The following is a 19,575-nucleotide window of genomic DNA, read 5'->3' as shown; positions in this document are numbered from 1 at the left end:
TTGCTAAGCTTCCATCAAACTTCAGTATTAATTTTGCTGCCTCCACAAATCTTGGCCACAGAGTTTGGCACAGATTGAGTTTACATCTTTGATTCACATTTCTGAGCACTTGCTTTCCTGTACAAAGATGTCTGCTATTCCAGTATGGTACCAAAATTTTTGTCAGCTGTCAGTTTGAAGTAACATCACAGATATAACCTGTCTTTTTTTATTGATAGTCACAATTAAGTGTACTTATAACTATGCTTTTTAAAGGAAATCTAAAAAGTTAACATGTTATAAGATTAGCTTGTATTGTATATTACTGAATTTTATAATTACATTAGTAGAATTTTGTAATAACATCACGGTAGATTATTGGAAAGATGTTTCGTTTTTATCTGGAAAAGAAAGTAAATCAAAGAAACACCTTTCTTGTGTGTCCACATCCTCTCAGACTCAGAGTAAATCTATTATTTAAGCTGTTTAGGCTCTTTTGCTTTTTATAGACTAATTAGTTAGAGGAAAATGGCATTATTTTGTTTGGTGAATTTTGGGTCAGGTCAGGGGAAATTAGTCTTTGCCTTGAGATGGAATTGGGATTCTGATGGTGAGATGCTGATGGTGAGCTCTTCAGTTAAAACTGAGGGGTTCAAAAATGACAGATGTGTCCAAGGTCTTGGCCTCTTATTCCCAATGAAAAATAATCCTTAATGCTTGTCTCCCTGCAAAATCACAGATGTTCCACTGCCTCTTCCCTGAAGCAGAAATTTGTTAACTATTTTAACTTTTTTCTAGTCTCTATGTACTTCTTCCTCCTTTGCTGTGAGGAAAAAGAAAAACCCTTATTTTTAGCCCTTCTTATGACATTGTTTTCCCACTTTCTCTACTTTTAAATTCACTTTTATGTGAGCCTGAAAGCTGACAGGATGATCCCAAAGTCCTGCTTACAGAGATGATGAAGATGTCCAACTACTGGGTTGATATGGATGGTGTTATTGTTAAGAAAAAAGGTTGGATGGCACCTTCAAACTGTTTATATTTAAATTCATACATTCAACAGAGATTTAAAAGCAGCCCTTATTTTCCTCTTCCTACACAATACTATGTGAAAGATTTTTCTTGTCTGTATGCATATGCATAAATATGTTAAATTTCTTATCAACATGAATAAGCAGAACAGAGGCATGATTGGAAATAGTTTTGGTGTGCTGCAGTAAGCACTACATTAGGCTGAATTTTTCAGAGTTCTACAGACTGATAGTGGAGATGCAATAAGTGCAGTCAGAAAAGTACCCTCCCTGGGGAGATGTTATGCTTCATCTTCTGACTCACCTTTAATACCCATTGTCCTTGAATTTCCTTACCATCAAAACTTTTATCACATCAAAAGTGTTTTGCTGTTTGGTTTTGTTGGTTTTTTCTCAATGTGACTGGTAAAACATTCATAGCTGGCAAACCAAAATAAGTTCTATATATCTCTATATAATCTATATCTCTCATCTATATATGTAGATATGTATTTGAAAAAATATATATGTTCCAAGAGAAATTAATAAAATTTAGAAATTTTGTCCTTGACATACCCATATATATAGTGTACATTTATTTATATCCCCTTCTAATTGACGAGGAGCTTTTTGATTGAAAGACAAAATATCTGACTCATTGTTTCCCAGAACTCTGTGCAACTTATATAGATATACTTATCTTGTGAAAGCAAATTACCAAAGAAAACTGATCTCTAGGAAACAGTAATGTTTTTTGTACTGCTTTGCAGCTAAAAAAAAAAAAAAGAAATTAGGCTACTTTAACACTTGCTTTTAGTATTTTGAGTCAATTTAGACTAAGGAGGACTGTTTTCTTGTTAAGAAAAAGTGATAATTTCATGCCCTCTCTCTAGGAGAACTTGCTGGGTTATAATAGCATACATCCCCCTGTCCTGGCACAGATTCACCTGGTCATAAACTTTAACATCCTTTAAGAATCCTGTATTTTCTGTAAGGAATGCAGCACCTTTCTTTAAAAAGCAGATGCTCTCCAAGAACAGAAAGCTATCTAAATCTTTTAGGAAAAATTAAAAATATAAGTACATGTGTTTCATGTATGCAGTTAATGTGTTTATGTTGTTTTCTGATCCAGAGGCACTGATTAAAAATGTATTGAAGGACCTGGAGAAACACCAAGTGAATGTGGAGAATCTCAGCTCAACAGAACTGGATGAAATCGCCGATACTATCGCCACTGCAATACAAAGTGTTGACATTCAGCAAGAAACAGAAAAAAATGCTGGAAAAACTAGAGAAGACAAAACAGAAGCACAAATGAAGAAAGGAGATGCTCAAGGAAGGGTAAAGCTTCAGACTGCATTAATGGAAAACAGTGTTAATATACCAGGTATTTATTTTAGAAGTACAGCAAAAGACAGCTTCCCTGATTTTCCTCTATTGCTTCACCTTAGTGCTAGACTTCTAAAAATCAGTTTGAAAGAATGTGTGAGGAAAAGTTTCTGTATTTCCCAAAAGGCTGTGGAATTTTAGATTGTTGTTTTCTTTTTACAGCAGGTTCTTCATTTACCAAAAAAACCCAAAAAACAACTGTTTATGAACACTCGGTCTTCAAGCTTCACAAACAAGATAAACCTACATACCCAATTATATTGAAATAAGAATTGCTTTATGCTGTGTGGTCTAATTTCCTATTCTTGAAAATGAGATGTTAAAGCAAAATGATAATGGAAATTATTATATTATAAGATATATTTCAAAATATGCAGAGAAAAAGATATGATTTACAGATAGTAATTTTTTAACATGCCACAGTTACTTACAAAAGAAAATCTGTGACAAGTTACAGGCACAAACCCACTCATTCCCTTTCCTTCATAGGGAATAAGAAGAGTTATTATGGTTATTTGTTTCTGTCTGCACACATATTTTCCTGGTGATGCAGATTCAGGAACCACAGTACATGCCATTAATGAGTGAATGCCACAGTGGAACATAAGTTACTGCTCATCTATTTTCTATTTTAGGAATGTTATAATATCTAGTATGCCAGAAATGTGTACTGTAAGTCATAAAAAATGATTTTCACTGTTTTCATGGTGATATACTGAAATCCTTACTAGTTAGGTATATTCTGGTTATTCTTATTGCCAGATTTTGTTGTAAATTAAAAGGAGTAAGCTTGAGAATTTATCTTGAATCATGCTGAGGAAGATGAATGACATTCAGTTCATAAAGCAAAAAACCTGTGCTATTTGACTAAGGTTAAGGATATGACTGAATATTATCACTGTAGTTAAACTGAAGCATGATTTTGGTGACTGATATCTTTTGAAGTATGTAATTTTCTCCCATCAAAATAGGTATCAGGAAAATAAATGTTTCCTTTTCCTTTACCATAAATAATCCATTCAGCAAGCTAGACCCATTTTATTCTGTTTTTTTTTTTTTTTTTTTTTTTTTTTTTTTCTCAGATATTGGTAAACTGATATGATGATTTGACACTTAATTAGCAAAATAACACTATTACATTGGCTCTTGAAGTACTCTGTCTATTGATCTCACATTAATTTGCTATCAAAGTGGGGTTAGAATAACAAATTATACCGTGCTCCTTACTCTGCCCTTTCAGCTTTGATATCTCAATGTTTAAATCACATAAAAAGACCACTGCTAAGAAGCAGCCTATGAGAAGTCTTTGTTTTGTATATGATGTTTGCCCTTCATAACTATATGTTTGTGCTTTTCATATCCTACAGACAATGGAGTGCACGAAGCCAGTGTGAGAAGTGATAAAGAGGTAGAGTACCAGTATTTTAACAAAACAAATGTTCCATCTCAGAATATCAGGTTTCTGTGCACTGAAACCTGATATATTTCACACTTCTGAAATATAAGACTTGTTCTAAGTTTTGTGTGGCTATGATGCAATAACACACATGTTGTTTTGATGCATTGAAATATTAATTGAGCATTTATTTAAACCTTAAGCAAAATGGGTTTTGATGTTCAAAAATCAAAATAAAGTCCTTTTTTTCCCCTTTCTCCAATTTTTAAATAGACGGAATTCAAAATAGATTCACAAAGTTCAGAAAAATTCAGGTTTTTCCTCAAATCTGTAGATTTTGAGCAGTGAGGTGTTCTTGAAAATGCTGTTCCCCCCTGTCCTTTGGCTCTTAGTTCTGGGGAACATTAGGTATTTGAAAATCTCTAAGCATTACATCTCATACCCTAGCTAGTAACATCAAAATTTTAACATCTGCATTTTAATCCAGATTACTTTTACAATATTCCTCCTGAGTCATTCTTTCAGATAAACAACACACAATAATACAGCGCAGTATTTTTTTTTTTGTGGTTTCATTTTGATCTGAAAATAACACATATAGGACTCCAAACATCACACATGCAGCTAGTTTGGAAAGAAACACCTCATGCTTTTAGGTCATGCCACTAATGAATTTGACATTTAATACTATGCTTTCAAAAAGGCAACTTTAGCCCCCTAATGATGCACAGTTCATTACAGGATTTGGGATTGTAGAACCATGTAGGCGCTTTAACATCCTTTTCCCCTCTTAAAACAATGTTATATATATATATATATATATATATATATATATATATATAGTGATCGTGATTCCTCTTCTGTAAGAAACTGGGAATTTCTAGGATGAGCTTTCAAATCACTGTCCAGCATCACAGAGAAACTGAGGCAGGAATTTCTTTAGCATGTATTGATTTGTTTGACTCCTATGGACTGCTGTCCAATATTTAGCCATTTTTGCGGTATATTCATCTTTCTTTTTCTGTTTCATGCAGCAGAAAAATTTCAAACAAATATTTTTTAAAAACTATGTGAAACTTCCCCTACTATGTACTCTATCAAAAGCTAATACTGCATGACTCATAAATGGGCAAATCCTCTTGTGTTCACAATAAAATCTCTCTGGTCCTTCTACCAAGCAAGGGAAACACACATCGATAGAGTGGCAGGAGCTTTAAACACCCACATGAAAATCAACAAGGAATGAAGTGCAGTAGTCACAACAGACTTACAGAGGATCTCATGTATAAATTTCTTAGTGACAGTTTGAATAGGGAATGTTTGAATAGAATTTATTGTGACACAGAGCACAAAGTGCCCATTAGCCATGATTTCCTCCCAAATGCTTGGCTGCAATAAAGTTATGTAATGACACTAGCTAATGAATTTTTCCAGGCACCTGTTTTGATTTTGGCTCATTTGCTTATTGTTGATTTATTAGACAGATTCTGGTTTTCTGTGATCATATTTTTAGCTTGTTGGATCACTCACATACAATTTGTCACTGTCATGGTTTGAGCCTGGCACAGAGCCAGTGCCCCCATGAAAATGCCTCACCCTGGTGTCTGCTGTGAGATGTGACCAGGAATAAGCAAAACAGGCTCCAACTTAAACATAAATAACACTTTATTACCTAAAACTACAGGGAAAAAATAGGAAAGACTATAAGGAAAAGAAAAAAAAATTGAAAACCTTACAAAAACCACTTTTCCTCCTCCCCACTCCCTGACTTTCCCAATCCAATACATTCTCTCAAAAATACCAACTGCCCAGCCCGGCACAACACTTTAGTATACTCAAACTGCAGTTCATGAAGAGGAACGGAGTCCTTCTTGTTCCATAGGCTTCTGGAAACACACTGAAATCCCGGATGCTTCCTTGTCACTTCGGCACCGCCCGGAAAAGTCCATTTGCCGCTTGTGACATGTTCCTTCCATGCTCAGTGCTCTCACCACCGAGACATGGCCAGAGCTGCTTTTAGGGTGGTCTTTCAAGGATGCCTTGTCTCACTCCAAAAAGGCACAGTCTCTGCTTTTGGGACAACTGTCCCCCCCATATATTTCCAACCCCCTGGGGCCGGGGGGTCCTCACAAATGAACCCTCCTGGTTTTGAGGCACTGCCTCCCCCTAAATGCAGTCTGTGTCACAGGAACAACTGAGTCCATGGCTACAGGAAAAAGTCCAGCCAAAGGCCACTCCAAATCATCTCTCCCCATCCAATCATCTCCACAATCTCCGAGCCAAGTCATCTCATCTCTCATCTCCCTTCTTATTCAGCTTCGAGGAGGATTAGCATTTTTGTAAGGCCCCAATCATGCAAGAAAGGGTTAAAAGTTTTCAGTCTCTGTCTGTCGAACGGCTCCCACGCACGCTGCCCACACGCTGCCGCTGCGGCCGGGCAGTCTTCCTCCCCCTTCTCGCTGGCTGCTCTCCTGGGGGGGGGGAAGGGGGGCTGGCTGCTCGAGGGCTCGATGTCTCTTGGGGCTCCCCCACCCTTCCATCCTTGGAGCCCCCCCGAAGCCCCCTCAACCCCATTTCTGTCCAGGCCCCGGGCCTACCACGTGGCTGGCCCCTCCCCCGCCCAGCAGCAGCGGGCCGGGCGAGGGAGAGAGGTCTGAACTCCTCGGCCGACGATGTCCAAAGAGGAAGTGCCAGGGCAGTGCCTTGCTTTTAACCCCTGTGTATTCTCGGAGGTGTGTCCAAACCCCACTGGCCACACCGGACGCCAGTCTCAAACCCAAAACCTTCATTGGTTTGACCACAGCTTCCCAGAATTCCCAACTTCTTCCTGGTCAAACCATGACAGTCACCATTTCTAGAGATGAAGAAGGGAAACAGAATTGGTCATATAATCTGTTCCTTTTCTAGTGTTATAGCTTGTGAGACCCAAGAGTTATGAGTTTCTAGACCCAGCCCAGGAGTATTGATGGACATTTCTGCTTTGTCCTTTTCATTGACTTACTGATAACAAAGTTTCATTTTTTTATCTGTACTTAGACACACAGACACATGGAAACTACTGGAAAAAATATAGTGGCATAATTTAATGCTCTTTATTATTATTGAAGAAACAGCATGTTCTTAACATAGTCTAGCAGCTTATAGAAATTAAGAAAATGACCATGCAACAGTTATATGAGTAGACTCTACTATAGCAATAAGAGTTTGAAAAATTATAAGTTATATCCAGGTTTGGTGACAATAACCTTCCTGTGTTTAGTTTTAAAAATAATATTATTCTTTTAATACAGGATAACACTGCAAAACTGATTAGATTCTTGAATGAGAATGCATTAGCTGAAAAGATGCATAAAGACCTTATTCCTGAAGAACCTGCAAAGACAGAAACTAAGAAATCTGAAGAAACTGACCCTTCTTCCTCAGAAGAAACAAATGCTGGTGTGGAAAATGTAAAAAGTGAGACTTTCTCAAGGGAGCTGACAACTGCAAAGAACAGTGAGTCTGACTCCAAAGACCCAAGCCAGACCAGCTACTGGATCAAGAATACTTTAATGCAGGAAGGAAACTCCAATGAAAAGCCTCAGAAGAACACAGGACAAGGCTTACAACTTGAAGTGAAATCTTCTCAGGAGGAAGAATATGGCTATATTGTGACAGTGAAAGAGTAAGTACAACAGCCAATTTGAATGTCATTTTTAACTGGGGAGAAGATAAAATCATTCCACCTAGTGAAATATGAATGTACAAGAGGAAAATGCCACAGGCCTAATTTTTAATACATCTGAAACTGTTTGGAAGCTGTTCAGTACTTTGATGAAAATACGAGCAAACAGTTCAGTTTTCTTACAGTTGCCTTTCCTCCCTTTCAGGAGACATTAAATTTGTAGGTCTTTCACTTAGACCTCTCTCTATCTTCTCATGTTCTAGTGACCTTCCAATATGTCAGTAAGTGTGCTTATGGTTAGGATGAGAGCTTTAAATATTTGACTTGAAAGTAGTCTAAATATCAATGCCTGAGTCATTCTTTCAGAAAAACAACACACAATAATACAGCGCAGTATTTTTTTTTTTGTGGTTTCATTTTGATCTGAAAATAACACATATAGGACTCCAAACATCACACATGCAGCTAGTTTGGAAAGAAAGACCTCATGCTTTCAGGTCATGCCACTAATGAATTTGACATTTAATACTAGACTTTCAAAAAAGCAACTTTAGCCCCCTAATGATGCACAGTTCATTACAGGATTTGGGATTGTAGAACCATGTAGGCGCTTTAACATCCTTTTCCCCTCTGTAGAACAATGTTATATTTAATTACTGATAGTGATTCCTCTTCTGTAAGAAACTGGGAATTTCTAGGATGAGCTTTCAAATCACTGTCCAGCATCACAGAGAAACTGAGGCAGAAATTTCTTCAGCATGTATTAATTCTTTTGACTGTCTTAAACTTATTAATAGGATTGAAGGCAATAGGATTGTGGAGGATTCGTTTTTATTATACTGTGTTTTATTATACTGTGTTGCATTGAAATGCATGTGGCTGCACATTAGAAACAGACCAGAAACTGGTGGAATGCCCTTTAACTGCGCTCATTCCTGCCTAGGAATGTTATGTTATTTTCCCCAGCTCAACACTACTTCCCTACTTCCCCCAGCTCGTTTAACTCATATCAATCTGGAAGACTCCTTTATTCCAAAGAGTTTCATGATGACACCATCTCCTTTGACTATTCAGATTTATTTGGCTCGTAAATGCAGTAAAGTTTAGAACTGCCAGAGCTCTGGGAAATGGGAGACATTCTGAATTTCAGTGTTCACAACATGGAGATTCCTCACTGTATCATCTTACCTGGTTTTCTTCCTAGCTACTCTCCCACTGATGGCTTTTTCCTGAATCATGTCTGTTATTATTCAATGGAACTTGCTGAAGAAGGTCATTTGTCCAAAAATTCCTGGTTCTTGAGGAGTTCATATACACAAATATAATTTACCTTCTTTACCATTTTTAATAGCTTTTAACTGGGTGGATGGCCAGGACCAGAGAGTGGTTGGAAATGGAGTTTCATCCAGTAACTCTGGGTGGACTCCAGTGTGCTCCACAGGGCTCAGTACTGAAGCCAGTTCTGTTTAACATCTTTGTTGATGATCTGGATGAAGGGATCAAGTGTGTCCTTGGTCAGTTTTCAGGTGGAGACCAATTTAGGAGGGAGCTTTGATCTTCTGGAAGGCAGGAAGTCTCTGAGAGAGAAAAGCCTCGACTTGCACCAGAGGATGTTCAAATTATATTAGGATTATTAGTATATTAGGAAAAACTTCACAGAAGGGTTGTCAGGCTTTGAAACAGGCTGCCCTGGGAAGTCACCATGGCTGGAGGTATTTAAAAGGCATGTCCCTGTGTCACTTAGGGACACAATTTAGTGGGGGACTTGGCAGGGCTGGGTTAACAGTTGGACTCAATGTTCTTAGAAGTCTTTTCCAACCTAAATAATTCTATGATTCTGCTCAGTGCTATAGCTGACATTTATGGGGAGATCCATTCCCTGTTAGCTTCTGCGGTTTAGCAAGCATGATCCAAGGAGGTATTAGCACTGCTGCACTGAACTCCATGAAATGCTAAGAAGATGCCAGCATTTAATTGTGCCACAAACCAAAGATAAATATTTCTATCTAATACTTGAAGTAAAGATTTGTGATACTTTAAAGACTTGTCAAAATGGCAGTCTGATTGTCAATGCAAAAACAGTGGGTCACTCCTGCTGTGTTTGTCAAGTGACCTTTCAGATGGTTGCAGCACTGCAATCCATACCAATCCATATTATCCATCAGGGCTAAGCTTTGGAATGAATTGACACTTTCAGTGTAGAAAATTGCCCAGCAAATCCTCCGCTGTGCTGCTTCAGTACTTTGTTATTCTGAGAAACCAATCAAGTTGGTGATTTACTTTGTTTACTCTTTTCTCTTTCAAAAACTGGCTATTCTACACAAATCTTTGTGTAAGATTTTTTTCTTTTTCAGTGTAATTGCTTTGAAGTGTTTTATTAATTTTAACTCTAAAATTCCAAAGTAATCTTATTTTTAAAAAGTAATCTATGGGATTTTATTTTCATTTTTGTTCTACTTTGCCATAGTTATAAAGTATCTCTGTTATAGTTGGGATACATCAGTGTGAGCTCTTTAGTCAGAGAAGTCTTGCCTTTGGACTTTTTCTATTTTCTGAAGTTCTAGTTTATCATATTTGGGAAACTTTGTTTTTGTTAAAAACCATGCCAATTCTCCCATTTGTTTGGCAGTATGTGCTCTATAATGAGGGCCTAGATCCCACAATCAAAACATTTACACAGTGTTTAGCCTCCTTAGTGTCTCATGAGGAAACCCAAAGCCTGACTTTCCAGAAAGTGTAGTTCTTGCCACCTCCAGTAAATCTAAATGTAAGCTGCTGCATGCTCAGCCATTTAAATAGCCAAGCTGGCGTGCAATCTCTCAAATATGAGACTGAGGAGCTAGACTTAAATGCACTAAGAAAAATCCTAGTTTGAAAGTTCATCTCTTTCCACTGCTTATCACAGAGTCTTTCAAGCTTCAAAATCAAGTCATGCTTGTCTGACGCCATGCTTGGACACATAATGCAGAGCAACCCATCCTGTTTTGTGATTTATCAGAGGGCTTGTGCTTGAAGTTTTTCATTCAAAGACTAGATCACAGACAGCTCATGGCAGCTCTCTCAGCTTGTGAGCCAACTCCTGGCATTGTTGTGTTATGCATTTCCAGGATAGTTCATGTTTTGTCATATGTTAGCTCTCAATGCAGACTGTCTGTGTAAGATTGCATAGGTTGTAAATCTGTTCACACCACTTAACTGAGTTGGATGCTGCATGCATGGCTCTGCATTTCATTGGAGGTAGCTGCAATTCTGCTCAGGTGCTGGGAAGAAACGGGGCTTGTGTTCATAGTGTAAAGTTGCTATGGAATATGATTAGTCTGACCCATTTAACGTGTTGAAGGGTTGGGTTAATTGCAAATGCTTGATGTTATTTCTCCACCTTTACAAATGTGATAAATGGTACTGCTTTGCATATAATGATTACTTTCCTCAGGATGGCATTCAGGTTAGGACCCTGAAGCTGGGTTGTGCAGAAGTCTTGGTTTATTTCTCAAGTTTTCTGTTTTCCTAGGCATATCATTAAATAATTGTATTTTTATGATCTTCATTATTTTTCCCCTACCAGGTGGAAACATTTTAATTGTATTTAAAAATTAAATTTAAAATAAATAGGAAAAATTAATCACAATATCTACAGCAATGAAACAGGGTTGATATTGTTTTCAGTTACTGGATCTTGATGTTTCTTAGAAGCTGAGCATTTATATTCCATGAGGCTTTGCAGCTCTTTCTAGAAAATAATAACAGAATGTTCTTGTTTTTTAATACATCTATTCAAAAAGAAAAACTGATTTGATCCTCTCTATATATCTCACTGTCCTTTTTGAAATCATTATTCTACCTACAAGTGCACTTTATTAAGGGAAAGAGATTTGTTCAGATTCTTCACTTAATTTCTACAACTTCCTTTAAAACTGAAGAGAAATTATAAATACATAAAAACCAGAAAATCTGTTGCTACTGAAGTCAGTTAAAATCGCCAAAGAACAGCATTGCTGACATTATAAAAAAAAAAGTAAAATTTTTATCTGTGATTTTTTTCACTTCCCTTATATAACTATTCCCTTGTATAAATAAGTTCTATAAATGTCCATAATTTATTTTAAAGCTGAAGGTTTTGCTTCTGACAACATAGCTTGACCCCCTATCTGAATAATACACGTAGAAAATCCTTTCCTGTGAAATTATCCAGTAGGTACAATTTGGTCTGTGTGTCTCAGCACCAAAACCTGTAGAGAGACATAATTCTAGAATTTTCTGTTGCCAACTCTTCATGCATAATTATTTATGGTCCCTAGAGTTTTCTAGACATGAAATCTTTCTTCCATCTATAATTCTTCAGTTTCCTTGTGATTCTTAGAAAGTGACAGAGATCATATCCCCCTTATTACTGCCTCACTGCCTCAATTTAGATATTATATATTCCCATAGGAAAATGATACTTCATGCTTCCTATTCATCCACAAGAAAATAACAGAAGCAGTAGTTAATCTGGCTTTGTCACAGAGAGCCATAAATACTGCCCTTTTTTAATGCATGTGTTCAGCTTTGTATATCTTTATTATCTGTTATATGCACAGAGATGTGATAATCTGTTCTACTTCAGCTGCCCTTAGCTTTTGTGCTTTCACAATTTGTTGAAATATATTGTGAGAGAACATGATTCTCACCTGCTGATGTAGATCTTTTTACAAGAGAAGAGTCCTTCCCAGTGTCCATCTTTCCTTCCTCAAAGGGCTTTGCTTTTGCACATGTTTTCCTCTCATTTCTTTTGGGACCAGTTCTGCATTTTTACCTCTAGAGGAACATAGAGAGAAAATTTCCTAATTAATGTACCTGGTGACCAGCCAATGTGCTGCACTAATGACTAATGGCAAGCATTCACTCTGGTCCTGATGCAGTGTGCAATTTTGGGAGTGTGCCTGGAGCCCTCTAGCACCACAAGGACTCCCTTGGATCTGTATTATTCCACTTAGCTGAACAGGAATGGCTGCTGGCCTGCTTTCCCAGGCCAGGAATTCCCAGACTCTCTCATTCCCCTTTCCATGCCTTTAGCATCCTATCTTTGGGTCTTCCATGCCAGGTCTTTGGAAGAGCAGCTGGTTCAGGTGCTCCAGTGAGCAGGTTCAGGTCACCCTGCTGACTCCAGGTTATAGAATTGCACGAGAAATATCCTCAAACTAAGGATGGGGCTGGGGACTGTGCTTTGTTTTTATAAACATTGGGAGTCCTTGAAACCCTGAGATGCTGCAAAATCTCACAATAACATATGGTCAGTTCTTCTAGGATATTACAGTGCTTTTTGGGTAATTACCATTCAGGTCATTATGAAAAAGTAATGAATTTTAAACTTTTGAAATGAGCGAGAACAAGAAAGCCAAAGATCAGGATTCCTGGGAATGCAGCATACTGAATCATAGTGCAGTCTATTATCTGGCAGTACTTTTTCATCAGTGCTGTTCTGAGTCTTGGAAAGCTCAGATGTAAAAATGTCATCATTTAATTTTCATGCCTTTTTATTTTTTTAAAATTTCTTAACTCACATTTTGTGTACAAAATGTAAATGCTCGACCACTAAAAATTAGAATGAAGTAATTTCATAAAGAGAAAATCAGTGAATAAATTTGAACAGAAGTTCTCTGGGCAGCCTGTGCCAGAGTCCCAGTAAAGAATCTCCTCCTAACGTCTAAGCTAAAACTATTCTCTTTTAGTTTGAATTCTTTCCCCCTTATTCTGTCACTACATTTCCAGGTGAAGAGCCCCCTCTGATTTCCCTATAGGTCCCCTTCAGATCCTGCCTTGAAATTCCCACATGATCTTCCATTCTCCAGGCTGAACAATCCAAGCCTCCTCAGCCTGTCCTCATAGGGGAGGTGCTTTAGTCCCTTTATGAACTAGTATTTGTTTCTTCAACTCTTTTTTTTGAACACTGTATTGTTGGATATTCTTTATCATTTTGTATTATAACATGATCTGGGTTTTATGCTGCCTTGAAGGAAGATGGAAGATATGAAGGAAGGGAAAGAATTTAAAAGTCAAAAGTGCATTAAAATGTGTATCATCATTTGTCCTCAATCTCATTTACTAATTACTTGTATGAAGAAGTAATTTCATATGTTAGAACAGGTTTACATTTTCAAGGCTTTTTTTAATCAGAGATTCAGGGTGCATGACAAGTGAACCTGTAGCTGTTTCCAGCATTCAGCTTAAAATGCATTAGGGAGTGCTTTGGTGGGGTCCATTTCAGCCTCAGAAGGGAGGGCAACACAATCACGGCACAGATTATTGCCATTATTTCTGTGCTTCTGCAGGCGACAAAGCATCTGTATGAATTTGTTACTATTAACACAGCTGGAGGTACTGAATGTTTGAAGTAATGCAAGCACAGGCTGGCACGGTGTCACACTTTGATTATAACTCCAGAGAGTTGGTCCTTCTCAACTTCTCTCTCTCTCTCCTGTTTCCAGGATGCTGTTATCTCCTCTGACCTTCATAGCCCAACCACTGCCATTGATTTTTAGTGAGTGTCGTTTGTGTTACAAATTGGTCTGGACCTGAATCTGTCTGTATTAAGAGGTTTAGATTCACACTTACTGATGGTGGGAAAAGAGGGGAAAAAATTACAGAAAGTGGGAATTTGCTGAGCTGTCAAAACAGAAGTAAGCTTAAAAAGGTTTTATGGCTAATATAGCCTTTGAGGAAACAAGCATGAAAAAATGAAAGTGCAGCCCAATGCAATAAAATTGCAGTGTCCTTAAAATGATTACAATAACAGTGCTGTGAAGTCAGGCAGCTCTCAAACAATCCAGTGAATAGCTCTGTGCTTGGAAGTTATTTAGTTGTTCTCATGAATTCTGGATAAATGTGAACCATTACAAAATTAATCGTTATTTAACTTAATATAAGACACAGACTGTGTTCAAACCAAAATGAATCCATGAAATGCATTCTCTCCCAAAGTCTTTACTGAAGATGTGTGTTTCAAGATATGTGAAGTTACACTGAAGCATGGACAAAAACCTCAGACAGACAAGGCAGGCTGTTCTAACACCGTGGATTTAAAGCATCAGTGCCCAGGACTTTTATTATAGACTATCAGATGAGTTACTCTCAGGGCACTTCCAGACAAGAGAAATAAATACAATTTCAGTGTCTAAATTCTTTTTTAGGCCTGGTAGGCTCAAAAGAATTTAATGGCAACACTATAAAATTGGTATTAAAAATGTTCCCAGTAGTCCTTGCCGTGGCACTTACCTCCTCTATGACCTGCAGCAAACCCCTCTAAGGTCTCAATTTCTTCTCCATTGTATGGATAATAGGCATTGTTCTTGTGATGACTGAGACTTCCTTTTTGTCTAGAAAAAGAGGAGTAGGAGCTGGAGAAGGCTGGATTTGATAGCTTTATGCTGGTGCTTGCCAGCCTGATGAGAATGGCAGAGTCATGTCACTGTGTTGCCCTCTCTTTTCCTACAGGCTGTGTGCTACCTGAGGTGGCAGCAGCACTTGCTCCATCCTTAGGGCAGGAGTAGATGACACCCTTCTTCATTTATCCCCTCCTCAGACAAATGTGGCATCCTTCCTTTGGATTGTGAGGTGTGTGCCTCAGAAACTGGCAATTGCCAGGCTTGGTAAATGACCTTTCACATCAGAGAACAGTGGTGTTGGTGTACTAAAAGGTGCCATGAAGCTAATTCTCAGGAGACAGGAGTCAGTGAGAAGAGGGGAATGAAAATCTCTAGTGGAACCTTGGTAAAGCTGTATCCGTTTGTTGCAGGACCATCAGCAGCCCTCCCATGCCTCAGTTACTACTGAAATTCGCACACAAGGGGTTTCACATCAATCTATTTCATACATCAGTAGCTGAGTTTCCCATTATGTTGCTTGTTAAAATATTTACTAACCTTAGCAGAAGAAAAGATAGAAAAAGAAAAGGGAAATTCAAAAGAACTAAACTGTGTCATTAAAATAAAAGATTCCCTAGTGTTGTTTACAGCTTCTCTGAGATAGAGAAGTTCTGTGATCACAGACTTGAGACCACATTGATGATAAGCTGCTATTTAAACCTACACAATCCTATTTGCATGTGAGGGCCACTGAGCCTGGGCCTCCAGGAGGCAGTGCCAGGGACCCTCTCTTCTCCTTGCTGGCATCACCTCACATGGAAGACCCTCAGGTCCTCAGCACCTTCTGCTGAGATACATCAGACTCTCCCAGGAGAAAAGCTCCTGTCACAGCAAAACCAGAAGTTGTACCTACCCTTCAAATCAACAGGGCATAAATGGGATGCTCTTCACACTGACTTTAAGGAGAGTGAGTCACAGAGCAAAGAGCAGGGTGTCACTGAGGATTAAGAGCTGGTTATGAGATAGAAGAGAAAGATTTGTCATGAGCTGCTGCTCCTCAGCACGTACAGAGATTAGTGGTACCCCATCGGCAAATTGTCTCTGTTAGGAAGAACTATGGAGGATTTAGAAAAATTCCAGATGGATTTAAATACATTGAGGGATTAAGGAATACAATGGTAGATGAGATTCAGCTGGAATAAGTGTGACAGAATAATAGACATTAACAAAAAAAATACTTTGGGGGGAAAAAATAAAAAAGAAAAAGCAAAGGTATTCATTAAACTCCTCATAGTGTGTGCTCTAAGGCTGTGGAAAATCTGAAGAAAAGATTTGTTGTACCTCTATACATGAATCCTGCTCTTCATATGGTGGCACATATTTTCAGACTTGAAAATTTAAAAGAAAGCATGCTAATCCTGAAGGCAGTGGCCCATTTCCCAACATTTCTAAAACACAAAGTAGTGTAATACATATTGTAGGGAGATGGAATATGAGTAAACAAAGGTAGTATAGAAAGAAATCTTACCCCCCTAAAGAGTTGCAGCTGGGTTAATTGTTAAAGATTAGGAACAGGCCTGATTTTAACAGGCCACAGCTGTAGCCAATAAGAAGAGTGTTATAAAAGAGTGGACTGGTTGGTTGAGGCAACTGGAGTCAGTTGGCTGCTGTGAGGACATGGAAGGGTCAGTTCCTAGAGGAGCTGCCTATGAGAAACATCAAGGAGGTACGAAACTCTGGCAATATAGAACCCTTACAATGTAATGACAAAGAACTCTTGCAATATAGTGGCAACAACAGATCACTGAGGTCAAGAGTTCAGGAGGAGATCTTTTTTAAAAGAGGGATTTTTCTAACTTTTAAGCAGATACATAATCACATTAACTAATTGTTTCTAGAATTATAACCATAATCTTATTTATTTTCAGAAGGAATACTCTTGCTGCAGGGTATAAGGCAAGAGGAATTCACTTCTGATATCTGTCTATTCTTGGCCTAGGCTATAGTTCACATGTGACACATGGAAAGGGCTTGACTGATACTCTTTTTAAATACAAGGTTCACGTGTTTCGTGAAGATCATGTAAGGAAAATGTGGCACTGTTCCTGACCTCTGAAGTCAGAGAAAGAATCAGTTAGTGATTTTTTCATGTATAATATTCTCATTTATTTGGTCAGGTGTTCCTAGTACTCCAGGGATAGAATATCTGTATTTTGCTACTTTTTGACTGGGTTTTGGGCAAGTGCCTGAATAATGGCAATTTCATAGACACCATTTCACCATTTAAATTTTTGCTCAGGGAACTGAGGAAATACTATTTTTTGAATACTGTTATTGAATAACTCTCTTTGTATCTTTCAATCTTTCTTTCTTGATTGTTAGTGCTGAAAATGTGCTAACAAATACAACAATGCCCAAGCCAAAGAAAAAAGGAAAAGAAAACAGAAGAACTAATGTTCATTAGAAACTAAAGTTTATTGTTTGTCCAAGCACTGTTTTTCCCAGGATAGATGGATTTTTAGGTGCTCCTTACTGAGGCAGATCCCAGCTGATCACTTCTTACCCTCCCTCAGGATTTTTACAGAATTATCTTGGACTTTATTTCTTAACACTCACTTTTGGGCTATCTTGTATTTAGTGCTAGTTTTAGAAAATCAGGCAGTAGCATGTTCAAGGTGGTCTAAAAAACCTCCAGTCTTGTGCTGGTGGCTGCTGCTGGGAGCTGACTCAGGGTCTGGGGTGAGCATGTGCTGCTGGGAATGTGTTTCCTTCAGGATGGCTCTTCTCACTCCTCCTTGATCCCAGCAGCAGGAACTAGAAATTGCTTTCCTGCTCTTTATCCTTTTGTCTTGACTGCTTTTAGCAGGCAGAGCAGTCATGGCTGGTGTGCACCAGCCCCTTGCCCATGACAGGCAGTGCCCAGGTCCTGGCATTCCAGCTCCTCCACTTTCCTTGCCAAGCAGCGCACTGAGAAGGAAGGTAGGACGGGAAAGAAATCAAGCCTGACACTGGCCCATGAAAGTGGGTGGTTAAAAATGCAGAAGTCACCTGTTTCAACATTCCCCCTCTTTAATATTTACTATTTTGTATTCATTAGAGCAAGTAATAAGCAAACAGACAGTTCCTAGCACACCTGTAAGACATTTTACTGAAGCTCTGAAATACCTCCACACATGTCAGAGTTTCATCACTCAGCCTCATCCCCATGACATGCTCTTTTCCAGGCATGGAGGAAGAATGGCAGCTTGGCTGGAGCTGGCCAGGCTGCCCCTTCCTGCTTCCCACCAGCAGGGATTTTGCCTGCACCAGTCAAAGTCCATACTGCTGCCAAATGGTGTTAGCAGCCAGAGAAAACTGGTCCTCAACATTATTCATCCTAAAGACAGACTCCTTATTTGACTCTCTAATGCATTCCATATGGTATTCCAGGCTCATATTGCTGAACTTTGATTTTTCTTTTTTTAGGTTTAGCTTTTTATCTTCAGTACTAAGGAGACTGTGCTGCATATTAAGAAAGTGATACCGTTATAGCCTGTTGCTCTCTCAGTGACAGGAAGCTGATTTGATGTCAATCAAAACAAAGATATTACTGAGAAATGGCCAGGTGGAACTTCTTTTAGTAATTGTTTTAAACTTTGAAATTCATCTTACTTAAAATTCAGTATTTAAAAAGACTAGAGGGAAAAAATTACTCTCAGTAATTTTACTGTGTAAAAATTACTCTCAGTTCTCAGATCACTACTAAAAAATCTTCAGTGTGAAAGACATTCCTGTTTGTGTCCACTAAGAGAATGATTGTTAAAAAATCTTAAATATAAACACTCAGAATAAATATAGTGGTAGGCAGGACCAAGAAAATTGTTTTTCAGATCAAAACTCAGATTAGCTCCTATAGTAAAGTACCACCACAAGGAGCCATGAATCTTTGGTGAACTCATCCAGACAGGTCTTCTGGTTACACTTTTTTTTTGCTAGCAAGTGAACCTGCGGAATAAAGAACCAAATGAGAAAGAATCTTAGAATTCTAACCCAACACTTTGGCCTGCAGGGCATAATCTGTGTGTAGCTCTAATTGTTTAATAAAAGTTGATTACTGAAATTAAATTCTTCAACAGATTTCATCCATTCAGCTTCTGTTTTCAAGAGCTTTGGATATGTGCTTTGTTACCCATGTGTTTAATATCTTTTCCCTTTAAGGCACATTTCTAGGTGTAAAGCTGAAATGTGGTTATTTCAGAATTTAGAGTGAAAGCCAGACTGACTCATTTAGGTACCAACCTGCTGGATGATGCTGCACATATTCCCCAAGGATGTCATCCACTTCATTTCACATCGCTGAACTTCTTGAGAGACAGGTGAAGACATACCCACATGGGGAGGTTAGACACCTTCTTTCCTCCACTGATTAGAAGAGACCTTTGAAGACTTCAGAAGACAGCCCAGACTGCAAAATATCTCCCTGTTTCACTGAGACATGCCAAACAAGTAAGATGTTCAGGGATCCAGCGTGCCTAGTGCTGCTCTGCTGACAGTCACTGGCTCTAAGATTTTCTGTCTTCTGCTTATTACTGTGGGGCTTGGAAGGTGAAGCAGGAGATGGAAGAGACCTTACTGAAGTTGTTCTGAGCAGTTTAAACTTCCACATGCTGGAAGAGTGATCTGTGTACCAGAAATGTGAGGTAACACTGTCCATCATCCTCTTGATGGCCCAGTGGTTTGTCTTCAGGCCTAAAAGCATCAGAGAAGGATAAATAATGCACAGAAGAGGATCTTAGTCTTGCAGCACTCAGAAGT

At 38.4% G+C, this 19,575-nt stretch overlaps 1 protein-coding gene across 1 annotated transcript in view; it reads left to right on the top strand.

Moving 5' to 3' along the window:
* PTPRN2 (protein tyrosine phosphatase receptor type N2) overlaps positions 1 to 19,575 on the top strand; it is a 634,871-nt gene that overhangs the window by 245,009 nt on the left and 370,287 nt on the right. The window contains 3 exon segments of the mRNA XM_074552744.1: positions 2,122 to 2,376; positions 3,746 to 3,786; positions 7,065 to 7,438. Coding sequence (XP_074408845.1) covers positions 2,122 to 2,376; positions 3,746 to 3,786; positions 7,065 to 7,438 — 670 coding nt within the window.

Source organism: Zonotrichia albicollis, chromosome 1 (genome assembly GCF_047830755.1).
Source record: "Zonotrichia albicollis isolate bZonAlb1 chromosome 1, bZonAlb1.hap1, whole genome shotgun sequence".
Classification (NCBI taxonomy): domain Eukaryota; kingdom Metazoa; phylum Chordata; class Aves; order Passeriformes; family Passerellidae; genus Zonotrichia; species Zonotrichia albicollis.
This window is presented reverse-complemented; position numbering and strand designations above follow the sequence as displayed.